This window comes from Rhinopithecus roxellana, chromosome 3 (assembly GCF_007565055.1).
Source record: "Rhinopithecus roxellana isolate Shanxi Qingling chromosome 3, ASM756505v1, whole genome shotgun sequence".
NCBI classification, from domain to species: Eukaryota; Metazoa; Chordata; class Mammalia; order Primates; family Cercopithecidae; genus Rhinopithecus; species Rhinopithecus roxellana.
In genome coordinates this window covers 40,233,433-40,260,138 of record NC_044551.1, presented here as the reverse complement: position 1 = coordinate 40,260,138, position 26,706 = coordinate 40,233,433, and the positions used below count along the sequence as shown (strand labels likewise).

Genomic DNA, 26,706 nt, shown 5'->3' with positions numbered 1-26,706 from the left:
CCTCAGTGCTAAAATTGGGGAAGAAGAAGAAAAAAAGCATTCCCTCGTGAGTCCTTAGCATGCTTTCAAGCAGTTACTAAATGTTAGTTTGTATAACGGCTATAATTATTTAAAAAAACACGGATTCGTGAAGTCAAGAGATCAAGACCATCCTGGACAACATGGTGAAACCCTGTCTCTACTAAAAATACAAAAATTAGCTGGGCGTGGTGGCGCGTGCCTGCAGTCCCAGCTACTCGGGAGGCTGAGGGGGAAGAATCGTTTGAACCCGGGAGGCGGAGGGTGCAGTGAGCCGAGATCGCACTACTGTACTCCAGCTCGGGCGACAGAGCGAGACTCCGTGTCAAAGCAAGAAAAAAAAAAAAAAGACACGGAAATGGGGAAGCGTAACATGGCAGAGAGCCTGACATTTTTGTCAAGAAAGACTTGGGGATGAAAACACTGAATCCGCGGTTTCCCAAAGGTCCTTCCTTTGGGAAGGAGGTGATGGTCCCGGCACGAGTTCACAAACCACAGGTCCGCTCCATCTCCCTCGCCCGGCGCCGCTCTTCCCAGAAGCTCGGCTCCGCCCCGCCCCCGACTCCGCTCGGCCCCTTCTCACGCCAGGGCCCCGTCCCTCCAGTGCGCGCAGCTTCGCCCGGCCCTCGGGATCCGGTCCCAACCTCGTGCTAAGCTCCCTTTAGTTTTAGACGCATTCATTCCTTCGCACTCAGCTCCGCCCCTTTCTCCTCCAACTCCGCCTACGTCCCGCAGAGGGAAGGCCTTAACACCTACGCTGGAGAGATAGACTCCAATGAAAAGAGCGAGGGGGCGGAGCCGGGAGGAATCGGTCCAACTCTCGGCCGGGAAATCTCTGGCCGGGGCGGGGCGGGGCGAACCTGCCAGTGACTGGACTCAGCTTTGCATAGCAATACACAGCTTTGCGTAACCAATACAGGAAGGCATTTAAAGGCGCCTCTGCCGCCACAGACCTTGCAGTTAACTCCGCCCTGACCTACGCTTCTTAATGCAGTTCCTGATGCAGGCTCCCTTCCTGATCGCCCTGGGCTTGCTTTTCGCGGCCCCTGCGCAAGCCTACCTGAAAAAGGTGAGTGCAGCCTCCTGATCCAGCTACGGGTGTGCAGGTCTGGCTGAGATATGGGGTGGCCACTGCGTTATCTAGAGTTGGCTCTCTGCACTAGAGCCTTCCAAAGTAACTCATTATGGGATTCTGGTCTGTACAATGAGGGTGGCCTCTAAAGACTTGTTCTGCTCCAGGCCCTTTTTGGAGAGATTCATCTCACGTCTGCACTCTGCTGCCCTCTCTCCAAGCGCCGGAGTGAAAATGCAGAGAGCCTTAAAACTAAGGCATTGCCCCCAGAGATTCAGTCCTGTTACCCTGCACCTTACTCCTGACTCCTACTCCTTATGTCCCCATGATAAGGCCTGTTGCCTCATCTCTTCCCCTGCTCGAATGCCCTGAGCTCTTCCTGATACGTTGGAGGACTTGAGAGCTTCTCCAGGCCAGAGGATCCAGATTTGCCCATCTGGTGACAAATAACCAGGCCTGTGACCCCGCTGCCCTTGGTTGTGAGCCACTGAGACAACAGTCCCCCTATCCTCCAAGCTTCCTCCTTCACTTCTCATTCACACCGTGCTGCAGATCCCTGGGAAAGGGAAGTTCTGTAATCCCTTGACCTGAAAAAGCCTAGTTCTGGCTTATTGCAACTAGCTTCATAGATTCTGTCTATGTTGTTGCAAATGACAAGACGTTCCCCCTTTTAAAGGCTGAATAGTATTCTGTTGTGCATATATGCCACATTTTCTTTATGCATTCAATTTGATGGATAATTTCTTTATCCATCAAGTGTCTGTTGATGGACACTTAGGTTATTTCCATATCTTAGCTATTGTGAGTAATGCTGCAGTGAATATGGGAGTGCAGATAGCCCTTCGAAATTTCAATTCCTTTGGATATATAACCAGAAATTTCAGTTCCTTTGGATATGTACCCAGAAGTGGGATAATGGTTCATATGGTAGTTTTGTTTTATTATGTCACTTATATGCGGATTCTAACCAAGCTGAACTTACAGAAGTTGAGAGTAGAGATGGAGTCTCACTCTGTCACCCAGGCTGGAGTGCAGTGGGGTGATTGTAGCTCACTGCAGCCTTGAACTCCTGGGCTCAAACAGTCCTCCCACCTCAGCCTCCTGAGTAGCTGGGACTACAGGTGTGGGCCACTGAGTTCTGCTAAGGAGTAGGCTTTGAGATTTATTGCACACCAGGGTGACTATAGTTAGTAATGTATTATATGCAGAAGCTCCTTAACTTTCCATGGGGTTACGTTCTGATAAACCCATCATAAGCTGAAAATACCATTAAGTTGAAAATGCATTTAATACAACTAACCTGAGCATCATAGCTTAGCCTAGCCTACCTTAAACATGCTCGGAACATTTACATTAGCCTAAAGTTGGGCAACATCATCTAACACAAAGCCCGTTTCATAATAAAGTGTTGAATGTCTCATGTGATTTATTGAAGACTGTACTGAAAGCGAAAAACAGTATGGATACTTAAAGTACAGTTTCTACTGAATATTTATCACTTAGGCACGATTGTAAAGTGGAAAAATGGTATGTCAAACCATAGTAAGTCAGGAACTGTGTGCATTTCAAAACCAAGAGAATACATTTCACATTGTACCCCGTAAATGTATACAACTGTGGTTTGTCAAATTAAAAAAAAACCCCAAGACCAGGTGCAGTGGTGCACACCTGTAATCCCAGCACTTTGGGAGGCTGAGGTGGGCAGATTGCTTGAGCTCAGGAGTTCAAGACCAGCCTGGGCAACATGGCGAAGCCCCATCTCTGCAAAAAATACAAAAATTAGCTAGGCATGGTGGTGTGCACCAGTAGTCCCAGCTACTCGGGAGGCTAAGGTAAGAGGATTGCCTGAGCCTGGGAGGTCGTGGCTGCAGCTGAGATTGCACCACTGCATTCCAGCCTGGGTGACAGAGTGAGACCCTATCTCACAAAAAAACCTCAAAAACAAAAACCTGATTCCATTGCCTCTTGGCTGCTAGCTGTGGGCAAGACATCAAACATTTCTGGTAGCAAAGGGATAGGTCCACCCCGATCTCCTCCCTCCTACCATCTTGGAAGTGTTTGAGAGTGAGGAACAGTGCTGTGTAGGGGAAAGTGTATAGTACTGAAAGCAGGGAGGCTTGGCTTCTGATCCTTCCCCTGTCTCAATCCATGGATTACCTGAGTCTTGGTCTCCTCATCTGTACGATGGGTGTGATGGTGCCAACCTGAATCTCGTCAGTGAAGGGAAATGCATTCATTGATGGAAAAGTTCTAAAATCAGAAACAAATAAAGCCATATAAATCTGTGGGCTTGGCCTCACTGTGCCCCCGAGGCAGAAAGTCTGTTTTGCTTGTTGAATGAAGGAATGTGGAACTTTTGACTTCATTTGCCTGGAGAATTTATACCTTGTTCCTGAATATTGGCTGAGAATGTTTCTCTTGGCTCCAGGGCTGGCCGCTATGAGGTGGAGTCTGGCTAGAGGCTGCTAGCTTACCCTACAAACTTGTTCTCATTTATGCTGTGGGTATGGATGCCATCTCAGACTAGGTCTTAGATTGGCAGTTTTGAAGAGGCTCTGAGACATTATAAAGGTCACTCAAAATCACACAGCACCTACATCTCAGGGCTCATGTGATTCAGAGGCCTGACCTTGAGTCCCTGGACTAGATAAAGACTGGGGGAGGGGGGGTGACAGTGAGTGAACATCAGGAAACTTGAATTTCAGTTCCTCTTCTAGCATAACTGATCTTGTGACTACAGGCTGTGATGAGTGTTAGATAACAGGGGAGGATATCTAGCCCCATGCTAGTCATACAGTAGATGCTTAATAGACTATAGTGCTATATAGTGGCTGTCATTTGTTGTACACATACTATGCGCTATGTACTGAGCTATGTGCTTTTTTCCTAAAAAAAAAAAAATTTGGAATAATTTTAGGTTTATGGAAAAGTTGCAGCGGGGCGTAGTGGTTCACCTCTATAATCCAGCACTGTGGGAGACCGAGGCAGGCAAATCACTTGAGGCCAGGAGATGGAGACCACCCTCAACCTGGCCAACATGGTGAAACCCTGTCTCTACTAAAAATACAAAAAATTAGCCAGGCATGGTGGCGTACACCTGTAGTCCCAGCTACTTGGGAGGCTGATGCAAGAGAATCACTTGAACCTAGGAGGCAGAGGTTGCAGTGAGCTGAGATCGTGGCTGCTGCACTCCAGCCTGGGTAACAGAATGAGACCCTGTCTCAAGAAAGAAAGAAAGGAAGAAAGGAAGAAAGAAAGAAAGAAAGGAAGGAAGGAAGGAAGGAAGGAAGGAAGGAAGGAGGGAGGAAGGAAGGAAGGAAAAGTTACAGAGATAATATAGAATTTCTATATAATCCTGACTCAGTTTCCTCTGTTAGCATCTTACATGTACATATCTCCAAAACTAAGAAACTAACATTAGTACATTACTATTAATTGAATTCTAAACTTTATTTGGATTTCACCAGTTTTCCCATTAATGCCCTCTTTCTGAGTCAGGATCCAATCCAGGGTACTGCACTGCCATTGTCATGACACATATCATTGTAGTCCCCACTCTCCTCTAGCCTATGACAGTTTCTTAGTCTTTCCTTGTTTTATTCAGGAGCCTGACAGTCTTGAGGAGTTGTGCCCTGTGTTTTCTGTATACAAACATCTGCCCTCACAGTAGTCCCGTGAGAAGATATCATTATACCCACGTAATAAATGAGGAGATTTTGAACCTCTAAGGGGTTAACTTACCAATGATCTCAGCTAGTGAGACTGGCTGAGCTGGGTTTTAACTCATACCTGTAGTACCCATATCTCTGCCTCCAGAGCTGTGCCCTTCCCCTCCGTCTTGTGCCACCCCTTCCCACTTGTTGGCCTAGGCTGGGGTGACAGATATCTGGTGACCAGCCTGGCCTTGGTGGGCATTGCTAATCCATGACACCTCCCTTCCCCTATGAGCCTGGACTCAGCAGCAGAATTTGTCACTACAGAGACAGCTAGCCGGGCACTACCCTTAGGAAGCCATCTTGTTACGACGTCTCCCCCAGGACCTGGGGAAAGGAGAGCTTAGGAGAGGGGAAGGGATTCTTCTCCAATAGGTACTCTGGACTCTGGATACCCTACCCCCACCCCCAGCCCGGAATCAGTCCTCTGTGTGGATCAGGCTGCCTTAGAATCTATGAAAGCAGCCCCACCCACAAAACTAGTCCTGCTCCCATATTGCCCTCCAGCCTGACTCTTAATTCCAGGCATTCTTTCCCTTGACCACTTTCAGTCTGTTCACAACCACAAATCACAGTGTAGCACTGTCCTTCAGTGGGGTTCCACTGCACCTATGGTAAAAGCAACCTCCCGATTATGGCTTGTGGGGTCCTGCATTAAATGACCCTGCCACCCCTCCAACCTCATCTGGGTCCCTCGTCCACTACATTTAGCCCACGGCCTTCTCCCAGTGCCTAGAGCAGTCAAGCTTCTTTGTGCCTCAGGGCCTTTGCCTGAGTTCCCTCGGCCTGGCCTGCACTTCCATGTCTGACTCCTCATCTCCCAAGCGTCCAGCTTAAGTATCACTTCCCCACCACCCTATGTAAGTGAGTCCTTTGTTGCTGTCACCATTACCTTCTGCTCTTTTCCTTTGTGGCACTCACAAATCATAGTGGGTGATAATTATTTACATTAGATGGTAAGCTCCTCAAGGCAGGGCAGGAGCCAGGTGTGATTGTTTACCACTCTTGCCACAGTACTTAGCCCAGGGCCTATCATCATTGCTCCATAAATATTTGTGAAATGATTGTTGAAGGAAACATTTATTGGCAACTATCCTGTCCTGCCTTTCTTAGCCATGACATGACCTTTCATTCCAAGGGGTAGGAACCTATTCCTAAAAGCTCAGCTAAAGGGGAAGTTTATTACAGAGCTACAAGACATCTCATTGAGCTGCCGGCAGGAAGCGGAGGCTAGGATGCTAATGGCTCCCATTTAGTGAGCCGGCTCACGTGCCTTGTGCCTGGCATTGGGTTATGAGCTTTACATACATGCTCTAGCCCTTGCAACATCCTGGAGAGGAAGGTAGAAATGCCTCCAGTTAAAAGATGTGGAAATTTAGACTTCAAAGGTGAAACTGGCCTATGAAATCACATGGTAAGTGTGGCAGAGATATGATTTCCACCCAGGGCTGTTTGGCTAAAGCTGTCATTCACCCATGTCTCTCCAAAGCCGTGCCCTTCACTACTACTCCATACTGCTTTTATAGATAGGGAAGTGGGACTTCATTTGTTCTCTTTTCCACAGACTAACAGAGCCCTTAGCTCTTATCCCTTCATTAACTTCTGCTTGGTCATGGATCACAGATCTAGATGGTCTGGCCTCAACTCAAAACTTAGGATCCAGTGACAGCACAAAAACCCCGTATCCCCAGCCTTTTATGCCTTAATTCCAAAACTGGGCAGAGAGAATCTGTCATCCTAGCTGGGGTTAAGTGATCCATCTTGATCCAGTCAGTGATGGGAGTATTGAAGGTGGGCATCAGCTTGGGGGTGTGGGACTGGTAGGTTTTCTCTCTGAGACAGGGTGTGGGTGGAGGGAATGCCAACAGTCTCTCATAGGTGGCCTCCAGGGGGCTGGGAGAGGTGTGAGTGGGTGGGCAGAGAGTCTTCACGGTGTGGGAGGTGTTCAAGGTCATCAGACAGGCCGGGAGCGGTGGCTCACGCCTGTAATCCCAGCACTTTGGGAGGCTGAGACGGGTGGATCATGAGGTCCAGGAGTTCGAGACAGGCCTGGCTAACATGGTGAAACCCAGTCTCTACTAAACAAAATACAAAAAATTAGTCGGGCATGGTGGTGGGTGCCTGTAGTCCCAGCTACTGGGAGGCTGAGGCAGGAGAATGGCGTGAACCCGGGAGGCGGAGCTTGCAGTGAGCTGAGATCGCGCCACCGCACTCCAGCCTGGGTGACAGAGTGAGACTCCGTCTCAAAAAAACAAAAAATAATCAGACAGGGTCCTGTTGGAGTGCAGAGTGGTGGTCACATGCAGTCACATGCAGATGTAGTGATGGTGGAATCAGGAGACCTGGGGGATGTGGAGGAGGAACAGGAGGAGCAGCTCAGCAGAGGGGTGGTAGGTGACCCTAGTGGGCACATGACCTGAGAAGTGGGATGGGAAGAAGACACTGGTTAGGACTGGGGAAGTCCATTCACTGGGGATTATTCATCAGCAAGTGATCCACTGGGGATCTTTTCATGAGTGTCCTATTCCTTCCTGAGTTAATCACCTGCCCCTTGACAGTGGGATTTCAGATGCCGTTAGATTTCCCATTGTGTTTTGTGTTTCCCGTTGTTCCTGGCTCTGGGTTTGGCGTGGGGTGTGACATGAACAAGGTCCTGGGTGTGGGCTGCAGAGCTGAATCCTCCAGGAGCTTGCCCTCTGCTGGGATCCCAAGGCTGGCTGGAGAGGAGCGGGCAGCAGGGAGGAGGGAAGTCAGAGAAGGTGCCCACCAAAGGAAGATTAGGTCAGTCTCCGGTTTTGAAGTACCAGGTCTGTCATATCCTGCCTTATAATTTACAGTATGCTTTTGAGAGATTATGTCTTTTGAGTCTTTTAGTTTAGTCCTGCCTATGAAATGAGTAGGACAAGTGTTATCCCAGGTTCATAGGTATGGAACCTCATAGAGGAGGCTTAGGGACGGGGGTGCCTCACCCAAGGTTACGCTGCCAGGAGCTCGTTTTTCCTGTGATCTGTGATAGTTTCTTTTGTCAACCTTTTTCTTCTCCTCCTTCCTTGCTGCCTGATTGTCCCCGGCCATCCCAGCTCGGTAGCTTCTCCTGGGATAACTGTGATGAAGGAAAGGACCCTGCGGTGATCAGAAGCCTGACTCTGGAGCCTGACCCCATCATCATTCCTGGGAATGTGACCCTCAGTGTCGTGGGCAGCACCAGTGTTCCTCTGACTTCTCCTCTGAAGGTGAGCCTGGGGGTGGGTAGGGAAGGGGAGGTGCCAGGTCTGGCCAGCAGGGGCACTGGGGCGTGTATGCTTGGGGAACTGTGAGGAATTTCAGAATCCTGGATTCCCAGAGAATAGTACAGGACATGTAGATTCAGACACTCTTTCACAGGTTCATGGAATCTCAGGATCATGGGATTGAAAGGAATCTCTGATGTCAGCGCCAGCAATTTCCTGGTGAGGGCAGGAGTGATGGATACCTTGCGCCTGGCAGGAGCGTCCTGGCCTTCTCTGGGCCTGATAGCCAGTGGCTCGTTATTGTCTGACAGCTCTGGTTGGCCAATTTGGTTTTGTTGTTAATTATAAAATCGATATACCAATTAGCCAGTAATATATAGTCACTTTAGAAAACAGAAGTCATCAAAAAATAAAATAAAATAGGCCAGGTGTGGTGGCTCACGCCTGTAATCCCAACACTTTGGGAGGCTGAGTTGGGCAGATCTTTTGAGGTCAGGAGTTTGAGATCAGCCTGGCCAACATGGTGAAACCCCATCTCTACTAAAAATATAAAAATTAGCTGGGCGTGGTGGCATGTGCCTGTAATCCCAACTACTCAGGAAGGTGAGGTAGGAGAATTGCTTGAACCCAAGAGGCAGAGGTTGCAGTAAGCCAAGATCATACCACTGCACTCCAACTTGGGTGACAAGAGTGAAATTCTGTCTCTAAATAAATAAATAAATATCACTTGAAATCTCACTACCTAGTGATAAGGGGTAAGCACTTTTAACATCTTATAGGGTATTCTTTGCAACTTTCCCCCACACAATTACATATATAACATACATATTTATTTTTAATGGATATGTATGGTAATAGGCAGTGCTCATTGTAAATGTCCTCCAGTAATCTAAATCCTAGAGATAGTCAGTGTTTGCTCTTTATATATCCAGTCCGAATTTTTATGTGTTTGTAAATACATATACACTTATACTCATGGGATTATATGAGATATGCTATTATACTTGCTTTTTTTTTTTTTTTTTTTTGCATCATACTATATGTTCCATATCTGTTTCCAAGGATTAGGTGACTCTACTTAATCAATTTTTTTAACCCAATCATTATTTAATTATTTTAATTTATTATAATTTTAGAACAGTGTCTCACTCTGTTGCTCAGGCTGGAGTGCAGTAGTGTGATCATGGCTTACCGCAGCCTTGGGCTTAAGGATCCTCCCACCTCAGCCTCCTGAGTAGCTGGGACCACAGGCGCATGTCACCATGCTTACCTAATTTTTTAATTTTTTATGGAGACAGAGCCTCCCTGTGTTGCCCAGGCTGGTCTCAAACTCCTGGGCTCAAGCAATCATTCTGCCTCAGACTCTCAAAATGTTGGGATTATAGGCTTGAGCCACTTTGCTCAGTCTACCCAATCATTTTTAATGGCAGAAATATTCTGATGTGGATCTTTCATAATTTGTATAACAAGTCTATTGTTGAACATTTAGTTTGTTTCCAGGATAGTTTTTGTTTGTTTGTTTGTTTGTTTTGAGACAGGGTCGTACTCTGTCGGCTAGGCTGGAGTGTAGTAGTGCAATCTCAGCTCCCTGCAATCTCTGCTTCCCGGGTTCAAGCGATTCTCCTGCCTCAGCCTCCCAAAGTGCTAGGATTACAGGCACCTGCCATTTCACCCCACTAATTTTTGTATTTTTAGTAGAGATGGGGTTTCACCATTTTGGCTAGGCTGGTCTTGAACTCCTGATCTCAGGCAATCTGCGTGCCTCGGCCTCCCAAAGTGCTAGGATTACAGGCTTGATCCACTGTACCCGGCCAGAGTGTTTTTTATTTGTTTGTTTGCTTTTTGTTTTGCTATAATAACCACCATTGTAGAAATTATTCTTATAGTACATCTTTTTATAATTTTCTGATTATCTAGATACACACTTTTTAGGTCTTTTGATACATATTGCCAAAGTGCCTCCCAATGTTTGAACCAACTTGCATCATTCCTAGTGAGCGCAGATGTCTATTCATAGGTTTATTTGCCTTTTGTATTTACTTTGGGAATAACCTGTTTGTTTCCATCCATTGACTATTTTTTTTTTTTTTTTTTTTTTTTTTTTTTTTTTTTGAGACGGAGTCTCGCTCTGTCGCCCAGGCTGGAGTGCAGTGGCCGGATCTCAGCTCACTGCAAGCTCCGCCTCCCGGGTTTACGCCATTCTCCTGCCTCAGCCTCCCGGGTAGCTGGGACTACAGGCGCCGCCACGCCGCCCGGCTAGTTTTTTTGTATTTTTTAGTAGAGACGGGGTTTCACCGTGTAGACCAGGATGGTCTCGATCTCCTGACCTCGTGATCCGCCCGTCTCGGCCTCCCAAAGTGCTGGGATTACAGGCTTGAGCCACCGCGCCCGGCCTCCATTGACTATTTTAGGGGTGTATGTTTTTATATTTTCTTAGAAAACAATGAAGACTTTTCATATATCCATTACAACACCATTTCTTATGGTCCTTTCCTCTCTAGCTAAAATTGCTACCTTTATATGATGTTCCTCTATGCCCTTCAGTCTGTTCTTGATCCAGATCTATTCTGGTACCAGTTTTGTCTTAATTATTTAGAGGATTCCTGATTTGGAATCTGTGTTTCTATCATTACCCTTAGACCTGTCTTAATCACAGCTCCTACCTTATGGGCTTTCCTTGAGCAATACCTGAGTTAGAAAAGAATGTAGAGAGTGCTTTGCACAGGGCCTGGCACCCAGGACATGCTCAGTACATGTTAGATCTTGTGAACATTTCAATTAGTATCTGTCTTATCCTGCAGCTTCTTGACCCAGACACAAGTCCTGGATATGTGGCAGCTTTCAGCTCCCCTGCACCTCCTACCAAGTCTTTTCCTAGCAGAGTCATTGTGTTTCCATTACTGTTCCTCAAGTGATAGGGGGTCAAGCCCTGTACCCTTGGATCTGGGCCAAAGGATAGAATCATTCCCTATGTATGGACACTGGACTGTTTCTCTGCCAGGGTCACACACATTTATTTGTGTGCTCCCTCTGCTGAATCTGGAGTGTGGGCTCTCCTGGTAGGCCATCCGCCATGCTCCCTCTGCTGCCATCACCATGCAACCACTAATGGCGTTTCCAGGGATGGGGCTATGCAGCTGACTTGGAAACAAGCAGCTGGCAGACCCCCTCTTCTGCCCTCAGCCTGCTTTTCCTGGCTTCTTCACAAACCATTAAGATGGGTTTTACTCCCTACTCTTCTTTTCCATTGCTTCATTACCTGTCATAAATTTGGGCCTACATAATCTCCTCTGTCTTTACTGTCACTTGTGCGTAGTAAAAATTGGCCTCAGGGCCGGGCGCGGTGGCTCAAGCCTGTAATCCCAGCACTTTGGGAGGCCGAGACGGGCGGATCACGAGGTCAGGAGATCGAGACCATCCTGGCTAACACGGTGAAACCCCGTCTCTACTAAAAAATACAAAAAACTAGCCGGGCGAGGTGGCGGACGTCTGTAGTCCCAGCTACTCCGGAGGCTGAGGCAGGAGAATGGCGTAAACCCGGGAGGCGGAGCTTGCAGTGAGCTGAGATCCGGCCACTGCACTCCAGCCTGGGCGACAGAGCGAGCCTCCATCTCAAAAAAAAAAAAAAAAAAAATTGGCCTCAGATCCCCTCTGCTCCTTCTCTTTCCCCAATTTATTTATTTATTTATTTATTTATTTATTTATTTATTTATTTATTTATTTATTGAGATGGAGTTTCACTCTGTTGCCTAGACTGGAGTGCAGTGGCGCAATCTTGGCTCATTGCAACCTCCACCTCCTGGTTCAAGGGACTCTCCTGCGTCAGCCTCCAGAGTAACTGGGATTATAGGCGTGCACTACCACGCCTGGCTAATTTTTGTATTTTTAGTAGAGATGGGGTTTCGTCACATTGGCCAGGCTGGTCTCGAACTCCTGACCTCAGGTGATCTGCCCACCTTGGCCCCCCAAAGTGCTGGGATTACAGGAGTGAACCACCATGCCCGGCCCCCAATATTTCTCTTCTATATATATATATATATATTTGGTTCAGTTCTTTCTTCAGGACATGTGCATATCAACTATTAGATGAAAGCTCTTCTGACCACTTGCTAGGGAGAAGAGACAATGAGGGACAAAGGGTCTCAGGAAAGGTTGCAACTTGCTCCAGGTCACAAAGCTAGTTGTTAGCATGGACAAGGCTGGTGTGTTTATCTTGGGGTTTGGTTCCTGAGCTTTTATTGGCAGGGAGGTAGACTTAGTGCTTGGTGTATTTGCAGGGGAGGGGAGAGGAGTGCTGCAGATTCAGTTCCAGAACTCTCCCCTTGCCCAGCAGACCCGCTTATGAGAGCTGCCCAGAACTAAGCTCTGGATGAGCCTGGAGCACTCTTGGGGTCCATGGGGCTTCGACCCCTTGTTACACTGAGGCCCAGAGGAGAGTGACTGCCCAAACCCAAGAAAGCAACTGCCATCCTCTCTTCCTCTGATCTTGCTGTAGTGAAATTTCTTTAATCAAAAGTCAAATCTGCGACCTGAGTGGATTTGACCCCAGCTGCAATGTTTAAAAGTTAGATATCCCAGATTCCATGGCCATGGGTAAGACTGGAGCCTGCTCAGGAGCTCCCTTTTCCCTTTTCACTTGCTCCATGGGATCTGGCATAACCACTGCCCAGCCCTCCCTCAAGTTCCAGCCTGTGGGACCCTGGTTTTCCCATCCTTGAGAATTGCAAATTGTCACTGTATTTGTCTTATTCCAACCTTTCAGGCCTGATAACTTGGCTCCCCCAGCACCCAAAGTCATATACATGCCTGGGCTCGTTACTCCGCCCCGCCTCCTTTTCTGAGTCATTGTAGCAAATAGATTGAGAATAAGAAATGAGCCATCATTTGTAATTTCCGAATGGTAGGCGTGGCTGCTGCCTTAGAACCCTCTGTTGACTTCAGTTCAGTACACTTCTTGTGTCGTGCTGGTCCTGTGCTAGGGGTAGAAGTAGAGATGAGGGAGGCACTACCCCTTCTGGTAGATGCAGCCCTACAGGTTCCAGCCTGGTGGGAGGAGCTCTGGCAGGACTTGTCCCCCTACTGGCCTCCTCTGCTGCGTGCTCTCGCTCAGGGCATAACTGGTTCAAACATTCTCATTAAGGTATTGGCGACACAAGGAGAGAGTACTGGCTAAGGAAAAAGGCAGGACAGAAGTCACGGAGGAGGAAGCTTTTGATTTCAGGCACTGTGCGAAGTGCTGGTATTTCCCTCTCAATGGGACCTGTGAGAGAGGTGGGCACTCTAAAATATCCCATTTTTGAAGATGAGGTGAGGCTGAGTACAGTGGTTCACGCCTGTAATTCCAGCACCTTGGGAGGCCGAGGTGGGTGGATCATTTGAAGTCAGGAGTTTGCGACCAGCCGGACCAACATATTAAAACCCCATCTCTACTAAAAATACAAAAACATTAGCTAGGCGTGGTAGCTCATGCCTGTAATCTCAGCTACTCAGGAGCTAAGACAGGAGAATCACTTGAACCCAGGAAGCAGAGTTTGGAGTGAGCCAAAATCGCACTACTATACTCCAGCCTGGGTGACAGAGTGAGACTCTGTCTCAAAAAAAAAAAAAAAAAAAAAGGTAAGGGGATGGCCACTGAGAGAGATTAAGCAACTCACCCAAGGGGACAATAAAACTAGGAAGTGGCAGAACTAGAATTCCAACCTAGGCCCTCTGACTTTTCCTAGGCAGCGGGGTAGAAGCAGGTTTGATGAGAGAGAGGAGGGCTCAGAGGGTGCTGTGTGGCCAGTGGTGGAGATAATGGGTATGTCTTAGCAGCAGATGAGGCCAGTGAGAGGAGCAATTTGAATTTGTCCACTCAGAACACAGGATGTGCTGACTTCTTTGTTCTTTCTGGGCCTGGAGGAAGGCAGGAAGGCAGCTAGTATCTTGACATCTGGGGCATCTGGAAGACTTGAGTCTGTGGCCTGGGAACCAGCCTGAGCCCAGCAGCCTCTGAGGATATAAGTGCCTATCCAGGATTTATCTCTTAGAAACAGAGCCCCAAATAAAGTGAGCCTAGAGGCTGGGATTCCTAGAATGCTAGAATGTCAGAACTGAAAGGGATCCTAAAAATGTGATTTCCTGCCATAATGCCGATAAGGAATCAGATATTTGAGAAAGCTAATTTCCTAGTACTCTTTCCTTAGAATTTTACCTTGATACCTTTGGTGGGTGATGGACATGGTTCTGAAGGACAACTCATTTGGCACTAGAGGCAACTAATACATGGTGACTGTTCAGCACGTGCCCGGCACAACTGGGACATCCGCCATGAAATTCTGGCCACTTCCTCCTGGTCAGCTTCAACCTCCAAAACGGGAGCAAAGTCACGACAGCATGGAGGTGTGAGGTGTGTTCTAGAGCTTCTCACCCAGCTCGCCTCCAGGCACAAGAGTCTTTTGTAGCTTTCCCAGCTGAGTCAGGGAGCCCACTACTCCTTGAGGTAGCTCCATCTGTTGTAACCTAGCTATGATTTTATACCAGCCCCAAGGTGATCTTTCTATACATTCCTGTTGTTCTTAATTCTGTCTTCTGTGGCTATAGAGAGAAAATGTGACCCAGGAACAGCCAGTTGGGTTCATTTTGGTAACCAGCTCATCAGTTGGTAGTAACTACCTGAAGTCCTATGCAGAAAAGGATTCTGGGGCCAAGACTGGGCTCAGAAGGAAAGCCCAGGAAACAATGCCACAGTTAACCAATTAGCAGTTAGATGACAAGTGCATTTCAATGCAAGTGTTAGAGTCAATCAATGGGTAGTGACTACCTAAAGAATTCTAAGACTATGGACTGGGCATGATGGCTCATGCCTGTAATCCCAGCACTTTGGGAGGCAAGGTGGAAGGATTGCTTGAGACCAGGAGTTCCAGACCAGCCTGGGCAACAAAGTGAGACCCCATCTCTACAAAAAATACAGAATGAGCTGTGTGTGGTGGCATGTGCCTGCCTGTGTTTCCCAACTACATGGGAGGCTGAGGCAGGAGGATCATCTGAGCTCAGGAGGTTGAGGCTGCAGTGAGTGCAGTGAGCCATGATACAAGAAAAAAAGAATCCTAAGTCTATGTATAGTTCAGTGTAGGGGGAAAATTCACATTTGATTATTAATGTCTGCCATGGGCACAGTAATACACTATACTCACACATGGGCCACAGTGTTGCCACTCCTGGAACAGACTGTCTCTAAGATCTCATCCAGTTAAAAATTCTATGATTAAACTATATTGCTGCTTTTTTGAAGAGACAGAAGAGTTGGTATGTTTGCCCTGGAATTTATACTTGTAACCTTTTTCAAACCTTTTTTTTTTTTTTTACCAGTTGGAATTAGTTCTGGAGAAGGAAGTGGCTAGCCTCTGGATCAAGATCCCATGCACAGACTACATTGGCAGCTGTACCTTTGAAAACTTCTGTGATGTGCTTGACATGTTAATTCCTACTGGGGAGCCCTGCCCAGAGCCCCTGCATACCTATGGGCTTCCTTGCCACTGTCCCTTCAAAGAAGTAAGTACTTAGGGAGGAGAGAGCGTTACCACTGTGGCTAAAGAGATGGGGTTTGGAGAGAAGGGTCTTTGCATTCTCCTCCTGCAGATCTGGATGTCTCTGGATTTGTAAGCCAGTGTGACCTATCAGGAATCACTTATCTTTCAGGAGCCTCAGTTATCCATCTATGAAATAGGAGACTTGTACTTATATGTGATCTTCAGGGCCCTTTTTCCATAATAATCCATGCTGTACAGTACTATGGCAGTCTCTAATCTTGTGTGGTGGTTTCAAGAATGGGAAGAGGGGTGGTAGTTCATGGCTACAATCCTAGCAGTGGCTCTAGGAGAAAGACCCCATCAGTAGGCTCCCACTGACTGGCTGTCCACTGGCTTTCCCACAGGGAACCTACTCACTGCCCAAGAGCGAATTTGTTTTGCCTCACCTGGAGCTGCCCAGTTGGCTCACCACCGGGAACTACCGCATAGAGAGCGTCCTAAGCAACAGTGGGAAGCGTCTGGGCTGCATCAAGATTGCTGCCTCTCTAAAGGGCATATAACGTGGCATCTGCCACAGCAGAATGGAGCAGTGTGAGGAAGGTCCCTTTTCCTCTGTTTTGTGTTTGCCAAGGCCAAACTCCCCCTCTCTGCCCCGCTTTAATCCTCTTTCTACAATGAGTCTGCTACCCTCACTGAAAATCATTTTGTGCCACTTATATTTTAGGCTGGGGCAAGCAGCCCTGACCTAAGGGAGGATGAGTTGGGCAGTTCTTGATAGCCCAGGGCATCTGCTGGGCTGACCACGTTACTCATCCCGGTTAACATTCGCTCTTTCTCTCTAAAGAGCCTCGTTCATTTCCAAAGCACTTAAGGAATGGGAACCAGAGTGTTTTAGGACCTGAAGAATCTTTATAACTTTCTCTCTCTCACTCTTTTTTTTTTTTGTCACTAAGTTAAAAGCAAAGTGAGAGTATTAACATTTTTGTTCTCCTCCAACCCCCTGTTAAATGAAGGGGCGAAAGTATTTGCTCTTAGTCTATTCCTCCCTTAACTTCTGTGACTAATTTTAATTTCCTTTCTAGATTTTCCCAATTAATACTAGGGTGCAGTGTATCCTGGAGAGGTAGGGTGTCGGGGGGAGGAATCCCTTGGGGGAGATATTAGGGGTGCTCCGTTGTTTACAAACTCAGGTACCCGCAGGGCTTAGCAAGAGACTTAAATGAGTGACAAGAACCTTGAGAAACAAGTTGCTTCCAGGCTTGATTTCGACTTTTCCCTTTTTTTTTGGAGACAGAGTCTCACTTTGTCACCAGGCTGGAGTGCAGTGGCGCAATCTCAGCTCACTGCAACCTCTGCCTCCTGGGTTCAAGCGATTCTCCTGCCTCAGCCTCCCAAGTAGCTTGGACTACAGGCGCCCACCATCACGCCTGGCTAATTTTTGTATTTTTAGTACAGATGGGGTTTCACCGTGTTGGTCAGGATGGTCTCGATCTCTTGACCTCATGATCTGCCCACTTGGCCTTGGAAAGTGCTGAATTACAGTTGTGAGCCACTACGCCCAGCTGATTTTTCCTTTTTGATTAAAGATACTATTACAATGTAAATATTTCTTATACAGAAAGTCACAGCACATGTGCCCATTGATACAAGGCCGCTGAGGCCTGGTCTCCACTTGGAAATATAATTAAGGGTGACAAGGACTGGAGTAAGTTGGAGAGTGCATAGCCAGTCTGTGAAGACAACTGCTACCTAGCTATGACCAGTCAGTGCCACACAAGAATGGTGTGGGCCCAGTATTATCAGATACTGGCAATACTTCAGCCTGGTGACAGAGTGAGACTCTTGTCTCAAAAAAAAAGTTTCAATGTTTACTCCTAGAGAAGCCAAAAATTCAGATTTTTTTTTTTTTTTTTTTTTTTGAGACGGAGTCTCGCTCTGTCGCCCAGGCTGGAGTGCAGTGGCCGGATCTCAGCTCACTGCAAGCTCCGCCTCCCGGGTTCACGCCATTCTCCTGCCTCAGCCTCCCGAGTAGCTGGGACTACAGGCGCCCGCCACCTCGCCCGGCTAGTTTTTTGTACTTTTTAGTAGAGACTGGGTTTCACCGTGTTAGCCAGGATGGTCTCGATCTCCTGACCTTGTGATCCGCCCGCCTCGGCCTCCCAAAGTGCTGGGATTACAGGCTTGAGCCACCGTGCCCGGCCAAAAATTCAGATTTTTATGAAGTCTTACCATTTTAAAAGATTGGCAGCTAATGATTTTTTTAAAAAGCTGTGCAGTGTGATGTATCCCAAACGGACTGGCTCATGGGTGGCCACTTCGCAACCTCTGATCTCAGACCATGCATGCCTTGTCCTCTTAAGACAACTCCTGTGGCACCATTTCTCCCTCCACAGGACCAAAGCCATAGAGTCCGGTCCCAAGGAGAAGGCTCTTCCAGTGCTAGAAGTATGGGCAGCCTCTCACCCGTGAGCTGTGGCTGCCTGCCTCAGTCTTGGAGTCCTGTCGGGTGAATGAGGCAGATGGGAAAGAGTTAGCTTCACCAGCAGCTGCTTTTGGAGCAGGGGTCCAAGGAAGAGGGGGTGGCCTTGACATCAAACTGCCTGGATTTTTCTACCACCCTGTTACACCATAACAACTTCTGAACCACACACCAGCCCTGAGTTCTGGGCTCATCTGAAGCCTGGAATAGCAATAAATCTTGTTAACTTGCTGACAGTTTCTCCCTTGCTTTGGCTCCAGATTTCACTGATCACATTTCAAAGGTGTTTTTGGGGTGGGGCTCTTTTGGTTGGAAGGGTTTGTTGGAATGGTACAGGTGAGCCGAGGCGATTCCAGGGACGGACCCTTCTGCTTATGTCGCAGGAGCTTGCTTGTTGTCTCTGCTTCATCGCCATCCAGTTCCCTTGTTTGCTATTTTGCTTTCCATCACATCATGACTGCGGAGGGTGAAAATCACCTGGTGACCATTGAACAGGCACCGGAGACAAAATCTTTTTATCTGAGGAATTTAAAAGGGAGCAAAGACCACCTGGTGACTATCAAACAGGCCATGCAGAGGCAAAACTCCTTATCTGGGGAAAATAAGAAGTAATTAGACTTTCCTATTACCTAAAGCAGGCATCTGGTTCCAGATTTCTTTTCCCCAAAAAAATCTTACAAGTAACTAAAATTTCTGGCCGGGTGCCATGGCTCATGCCTGTAATCCCAACACTTTGGGAGGCCGAGGCAGGTGGATCATGAGGTCAGGAGATTGAGACCATCCTGGCTAACACGGTGAAACCCCATCTCTACTAAAAATACAAAAAAAAAAATTAGCTGGGCATGGTGGCGGGTGCCTGTAGTCCCAGCTACTCGGGAGGCTGAGGCAGGAGAATGGCGTGAACCCGGGAGGTGGAGCTTGCAGTGAGCTGAGATCGCGCCACTGCATTCCAGCCTGGGTGACAGAGACTCTGTCTCAAAAAAAAAAAAAAAAAAAAGTAACTAAAATTTCTGTACATCTCTAGAATGCCATGCTGAAACTGACTGTGCAACCCTAAGGTCCTGCTTTAAGGTCCATAAATATCCCTAAGGAAAAATCCACAGTGGTATGCTCAGTCCTCTCGCCAGGGCGCCCCACTGCAGTCTTCTGCAGCATTCTTCCTTTCTAATACCTTTGCTTTTTCAAACCTATACTGTTGTTGGTGAATTATTTTTACCCACTCACGAGTTGACCAATTCTCAATGCTGGGGCTCTGACACCTTGCCTGGCGATGACCTCCACAGCCGTTTCCCTCTGTTGGATCTTCCAGCCTTATTCTCAACAGTTGCTTTTTAGTTCACATTCTTGACTGAATCTCAGTAGCTCAGTTAATCTTTTTATGTCTGCTCTGCTCTTGAGTCATATGTTCCTTAAGGTTTCTTAGGGGTGGGGGATGAGAAGTTAAAGGTGGCATCTTCAATCACAGGTCAAAGCAGACTTTTTAATAAATGGTGCTGAGCCAACTGGAAAGCCACTTGGAGAAAGCTGAGGTTAGACCTATACTTCACACCATATGTAAGAATGAACTCCAAGTGGATCCAGGATCCAAATGAAAGAAAATGAAGCCATATAAATACAGAAGGAAACGTGGTGGAAATATCCAGTGGCAACAAAATATTGACACATTTGACTACATAAAGAGAAAAAAAATGCTTGGTAAAAACACAATAAAATCAAATGACTGGGAGAAAAATTTATCCAGCCTATATCATAGACAAATAGTATTCTTACTATATAAGGAATTAAAAATTAAGGGACAAAGGACCAAAAACTTGATAGAAAAACTGGGAAAAGAACATACACACTCATGTAAAGATATAAAATGGCTCTTTAAAATGAAATATTTGAGCTAACTCCTTAGAGAAATGTAAATTGAGATAATACTGAGATACCATTTATCATCTCTCAGACTGGTGAAAGAAAGAACGACACATTCTGTTAGGCAAGGCTATAGGGAAACACACTGTCGTCACTGTTGGTGGGAATGCAAACTAGTATGACTTTTCTGGAGGGAAATTTGTCAGTACTTAACAAATGGCAGAAGCATTTACCCTTTGACACAACCATTTCCACTGTGGGAATTTCCCTTGAAGATGCACCTCCAACAGTACAAATATACGGATGCACAAGATTACTCATTGCAGCACTGTGACTGCAAATATTGGAAACAAAGTCATGTTCATATACACGAGAAAGACTGAGTAAACCATGGCACCATGGCATACTCACATGAAATATTACTGAGCTGTAAAAAAAAAAAAAAATGAAGATCTTTATGAATCGGTATTGAGTTATTTTCAAGATATATTAAATGCAAAAAGCGAAGTACAAAAAGTAGAATGTGGTACTTTTTATGTAAGAAAGAAGGAGATGTAAGAACATGTATCTCCTTGTTTATGCAAAGTAAATAAGGAAAGATTGGCCAGAAAGTAATGAGCCATTACTCTATGGATGGTAGGTGGGTGTAGAGTAGAAAGAAAGGAGAAATCATAATGGTATAAATGAGATAGGGATGGAACACTGCCGAGTGTATCTGAGTATGTTTTGTTTAACTGTGACTCTTAGAGCCATAGTAATGTTTCTTATGCCCCCAAAAGTAATTAAAGTCAACCAGGATATGAGGAGAGTTCAAAATGAAATACAAACAGTAACAGATGAACTCAACTGTATTTCAAATGCATAGTACAACCACGTTGAAGGAGGTGGGCAAGAAAAATAAGAAGTTATAGAATTTTGATGGGATACTTGAAAGAGAAAAGGAACAGTACACAAATACCAGAGTCTAGTTAGCAAATTTTTCACAGAAGCAAAAATTAGCAATTCAGGAAGTCCTTTAGGTGTATATTAGAATTGGGAAAATAAATATATGGTAGGTAACAACAACATGGGGGACATATTGAAAGGACTCAGGAACCAAATTGAACATCCCTCAGTGGCCAAATCTTGGGCAATTTGAGCAATAAAATAATGACAATAATGGGTTATAGTCCACTGACTCAAAATACACTATAGAATCCCATACACAATGGAATCACAAATGTAGAAGGAACGATAGAAATAGAAGTAATGATTGGGTATGGTGGCTCACACCTGTAATCTCAGCACTTTGGGAGGCCAAGCCATGTGGATCATCTGGGGTCAGGAGTTCAAGACCAGCCTGGCCAACATGATGAAACCCCTGTCTCTACTAAAAATACACAAAATTAGCCAGGTGTGATGGTGCGTGCCTGTAATCCCAGCTACTCCGGAGGAAGGAGAATCACTTGAACTCGGAAGGTGGAGGTTGCAGTGAGCTGAGACCGTGCTGCTGACCTCTAGCCTGGGCGACAGAGTGAGACTCCATCTCAAAAACAAACAAAAAAACACCATTAGGCAAACACCCTAGGAGTAGTTGTTGCAGACAAACACCTATGAATGCCGAATTAGTGAATAGAAGTATGATGGGAAACAGGATTTTGCATGATTTTAAGATCTCTTCACAAGATACTAATTACAAAGGGAAAACAGTCACTATAGTGAAGAAACCTGACAGAAACCACCTTAACCAAGTGATCAAGTTAACATCACCACTAATAAGGCATACTGATACCACATACCTTCCAGTATGGTGAACTGAGAAGGGCACAATGTCACTTCTGAGGAATTGTCAGAAATGTGCAGTCTCAGTGCAATTATGAGAAAAGATCAGACAAGCCCAAACTGAGAGACACTCTACAAAATAATTGACCAGTACGTTTTGAAAGTGCCAAGGCCGTGAAAAGGAAAGACTGAGGAACAGTCATGAACTGGAAGAGAATAAAGAAATATGATAACTAAATGCATTGTGAGATTCCCGATTTGGATGCTGGATTAGAAAAAGGACCAGAAATAGGATTTCATCAATGTCAGTTATTTGGTTTTGATAATTGTACTGTGGTTATGTAAGATGTTAACATTAGTAAGAGCTGGGTGAAGGATACATGGAAACTATTATTTTTGCCACCCTTTGAAAGTCTAACATTTTTCAAAATAAAAAGTTTTACAGATATATTGCTGAAGTTTTCATTTTGAGAAAAAAAAGATACGAACCTTATATGAGTCAGGGTTCTGTACAGGGACAGAACTAGTGGAACTAACAAAAATATATATAAAGGGGATTTGGGAACTGGACAAAGGCTGGCTGGTGTGGCTGGAAGGAAAGGGTGTAACTGGGGCAAGAAGCCGGAGAGGTGGGGAAAAGCCTTTTGGTTCACCTATGTCTCCCTGACCAGGAAACCAACTTCCTAAGTGTCTTAATTTAATTTAATGTAACTTAATTTAGGAGAGCTAAGTAATTAAACATGAGGCCAAAGTACATAAGAAAGCGGCAGCCTTTTATTGCAAATATGCACACACTCTCGGGCTAGGTTCTCCGGTCCTCAGGTATGGGGCCAGGGAAGTCACGCAGGCGCTGTCAGGTTAGATTCTCTGGTCAGCGAATGCCTGGCCGAAGAAGTCATGCCGGCTCCTGACGGCGGCGGACTTTTATGCATTGGTACTGGAAGGGGGCGGGCAGTGGGCGGGATAAGGGCGTGATAGGGGCGTCTCCATAGGCGTGGCCGGGTAAGTTTCCATCTCTTCGGATTGACGTCACCTGGCGCATTTTCCCGGGTGCGGGCTGCATTTTCCCGAGCGCCAGTAAGTTGGTGATGAAGAACCCGGAAACAACAGGTACTGCTCCATCTTGTTCACCTTCCTCCATTTTGTCCCTTCTCCCTCACCCAAACACTAAGTTTAAGTCCACCTGAGAATTTTCCTTTGAGAGAGTTTATCTTGCCAAATAAATTTCACTTCCAATTCGGGTTGGCATGCCAGGGAGATGTTCTGCTCCCCAGCCCCTTTTTCTTCCCTTTTGAACTCAGATCTGGGAATTGCTGAAGGAGCTCCTTTGTGGGTTTGAGTCAGGCACAGCGTGGGCATGGCGGATAACAAGACTTGTAGATCCTTAGAGAGCTGCCTGTCAGTTCCATTCCCAGGGCACTGTGGCTTATAAACCACTGCACTTATGCACTGACTTATATCACCTGGTAGCCAACTCTTAACTCTTAACGCTTCACCTTCACATGGTTGACTTCCCCAGCCCAGCACATGCAGGGCTTATGTGCTTAGCAATCTCAGTTTGTGTTCCTTAGCAATCTCCACTCTCCCATTTCTTTTTTTCCCAATGGCCTTGTTTTTCGTTTTTTTTTGAGACAGAATCTCACTCTTGTTGACTAGGTTGGAGTGCAATGGCATGATCTTGGCTCACTTCAACCTCTGCCTCCCGGGTTCAAGCGATTCTCCTGCCTAAGCCTCCCAAGTAGCTGGGATTATAGGTGCCCCCCACCACGCCTGGCTAATTTTTGTATTTTTAGTAGAGACGGTGTTTCACCATGTTGGCTAGGCTGGTCTCAAACTCCTGACCTCAGGTGATCCACCCACCTCAGCCTCCCAAAGTGCTGGGATTACAGGCGTGAGCCGCTGTGCCTGGCCTCCAATGGCCTTGTTGAAGATCTGAATTCAGCTTCTTCTTAAACTGATTGATTTTACATATCGTTCCCCTTTATGCCCCAACCATTGTCCAGCTCAGTCATGTTGAGATAAATCACCTTTGTCCAGTAGAGAAGTACAGTGGGAATTGATTCTGAAGGTCATGGGGGACCTTCCCACATTCTTTGTATCCTTCTAGATCTCTCTGTTCCAACTCTTAGGTCCCAGTTTTTGCCAAAGAAGCATGTGGCAGCAGAGAATTCCGCCTATGTTGCAGAACTGGAATGACCAATTTGGATCCTATCAGTGCTGACTGCCATCAGAAAGTGTTTTCTAGGCCGAGCGCGGTGGCTCAAGCCTGTAATCCCAGCACTTTGGGAGGCCGAGACGGGCGGATCACGAGGTCAGGAGATCGAGACCATCCTGGCTAACACGGTGAAACCCCGTCTCTACTAAAAAATACAAAAATCTAGCCGGGAGAGGTGGCGGGCGCCTGTAGTCCCAGCTATTCGGGAGGCTGAGGCAGGAGAATGGTGTAAACCCGGGAGGCGGAGCTTGCAGTGAGCTGAGATCCGGCCACTGCACTCCAGCCCCGGCAACAGAGCGAGACTCCGTCTCAAAAAAAAAAAAAAAAAAAAAAGTGTTTTCTATATCAGTTACATGGTGACCTCTTATCTGATAGCTTACCTCCCTTATCTGATTTTTGTATATTGCTCTATTCTGCATCCAGACCTTTGTTCCAGGCTTGGCTATCTATCATCTGTAGATCATATCATGTATGAGAAGCAGAAATCCTTGCATTCCTCTTTTTTCCAGAGGTTCTTTTGCAACCCAGGGTCTATACACTTCATGAGGTTTGTGATTGTTTTGGAAACTGCATGCAAAACTTATGCATATATGTGAATTTTATAGAAGGAGGAGCCACAGCTTTTATTGGAATGTTGGTGGGCTGCACGAGTCCCCAAAAGTCATAAACCACTGCCTTACCTCCATTTAATTGCTCCATATTCTATAGTAAGGTTTCCATATGTTCCTCAAAGCCTTTCTTTCTCCCAGTTCATTGTCTCGATCCCAAAAGAGCACAGACTTTATATTGGCTGATAGCTTTCTATCTAGTGGTAGGATATTCTTCCCTACCTCTCCTTTATGATAACACAGCTACCTCATATCTCCTCTGAGAGGTTGTTGTTTGGCATCTGACCATTGGTAAGTGGACAATATATTACAAAGGGGGAATGCTGCTAACTCCAGCTGAAATGCCTGTTATGCAGGTCATAATATCAATCATCTAATAGAAGGTGAAGTTGAAAATTGATACTCTACAGATATTCATTATGCTGTAGAGTTATGCTTTCATTGGTGTTACAGTTTACAATAAAAAGCTTTTAGAAGGTGGCATTTCTACTAGAGTGAAACAAATCGTCATTAATACTTTCCCACTTCAAATAAATTTTCTTTAGTTCTGAAATCAATACATTATTTTTTTTAAAAATGCAACAACACAGGCAAGCAAAAGAAAAATATAAAAATTTGACTGGGCAGGGTGGCTCACACCTGTAATCCCAGCACTTTGGGAGGCTGAGGCAGGTGGATCGCTTGAGCCCAGGGGCTTGAGATCAGCCTGGGCAGCATAGTGAGACCCTGTCTCTATTTTTTAAAAATATATAAATACATAAAAGAAAAAGTGTAAAATTTTACTCATAATTCAACCCACTTGGTGAAAATTCCTATGACAATGTGCTGAGTATTCAAAATTATTTGACTGTATGCATGTAACTGATTTAAAAAAATGGAATCATGTTTCATATTCTATTTTTAACAGCTTTATTGAGGTATAATTGACGTATAATAAACGCCACATATTTGAAGTATCCAACTGATAAGTTTTGACACATGTACCCTCCTGTGAAACCATCTTCACAATCGAGATAGTGAACATGTTATCTGTCCCTTCCAAAAATTTCCTCATGCCCCTTTGTAATACCTCCCTCTCACCTATCTCATCTTCCACCGACCACTGAGCTGCTCTCTGTTGCTACAGATTAGTTTTCATTTTCCAGGCTTTTATATGAATAGAATCATCCAGTTCGTATTCTTTTTTTTGGTCTGGCTTTTGTCATTCAGCATACTTAAAGATTCATACATTTTATTGTGTATTTCAACAGTTTGTTTCTCTTCCTTGCTGAGGAATATTCCATTGTATGGATACATCACAATTTGTTTATCCATTCTCCTGTTTATAGACATTTAGAGTATTTCCAACTTCTTTGCTTTTTCAAGTAAAGTTACCATGAATATTTTTGTACCAGTCTTTTTATGGATATATATTTCTTTTTTCTGGAGTGGAATAGTTGGATCATGTGGTAGGTATATGTTTACATTTTAAAGAGACTACAAGATGTTTATCAAACTGATTGTAGTACTTTCTATCCACATAATAGGGTGTGGAATTTCAGTTACTCCACCTGCTCACCAACACAAGCATGGCCAGTTTTTGTGGTTGGTGGATAAGTTAATTTCTTTTATTCACTTTCAGAATATCAGAGTTGACAGAGTCCTTAATAATCCATTAGTCCAGCCCTTCACTTCATAGACTGAGAGATGGGGAGGAACTTGCCTGAGGGCCAGTAGGAAATCCATAGTGGAGACAGTGGTTGGACAAAATTACTGCTGAGTTCTGTTTTTGTTCTCTCTGTGACTCTTCTACTTAGAATATCTAAATAGAAAATTCCCCTCGCCCAACATGCACTTTTCTTTTTTTTTTTGAGACAGAGTCTCGCTCTGTCACCAGACTGGAGTACAGTGGTGCGATCTCGGCTCATGGAAACCTCTGACTTCCTGGTTCAAACGATTCTCCTCCCACAGCCTCCTGAGTAGTTGGGATTACAGGCGCCTGCCACCACGCCCAACCAATTTTTGTATTTTTAGTAGAGACGGGGTTTCACCATGTTGGCCAGGATGGTCTCGATCTCCTGACCTTGTGATCCACCCACGTCAGCCTCCCAAAGTGTTGGGATTACAGGCGTGAGCCACCGCACCTGGTCACACTTTTCTAAATCTGATGCTTTAAGGGCAGCTACCGCAGTGTGGAGAAAACAATTACTTTTGTATTTATGCTTGGTCTCTGTTTCAAGGGCTCTTGGGGGTAACTGGCATC

At 45.8% G+C, this 26,706-nt stretch overlaps 1 protein-coding gene across 1 annotated transcript; it reads left to right on the top strand.

Annotated features, from left to right (window-relative positions):
• The first annotated feature begins 904 nt into the window (after window positions 1-904).
• Window positions 905-17,402, top strand: GM2A (GM2 ganglioside activator). Its single transcript, XM_010373683.2, has 4 exons — window positions 905-1,087; window positions 7,884-8,036; window positions 15,384-15,566; window positions 15,949-17,402. The coding sequence occupies exons 1-4, from the start codon at window positions 1,007-1,009 to the stop codon at window positions 16,102-16,104; spliced, it is 573 nt and encodes a 190-aa protein (XP_010371985.1). The 5' UTR covers window positions 905-1,006; the 3' UTR covers window positions 16,105-17,402.
• Window positions 17,403-26,706: the final 9,304 nt, after the last annotated feature.

Coding starts and splice junctions, on each gene's coding strand:
- GM2A (XM_010373683.2), top strand. CDS start 1,007: ATGCAGTTCCTGATGCAGGCTCCCTTCCTGATCGCCCTGGGCTTGCTT. Junction 1,088..7,883: donor CGCAAGCCTACCTGAAAAAG/GTGAGTGCAGCC, acceptor CGGCCATCCCAG/CTCGGTAGCTTCTCCTGGGA. Junction 15,567..15,948: donor GCCACTGTCCCTTCAAAGAA/GTAAGTACTTAG, acceptor GCTTTCCCACAG/GGAACCTACTCACTGCCCAA.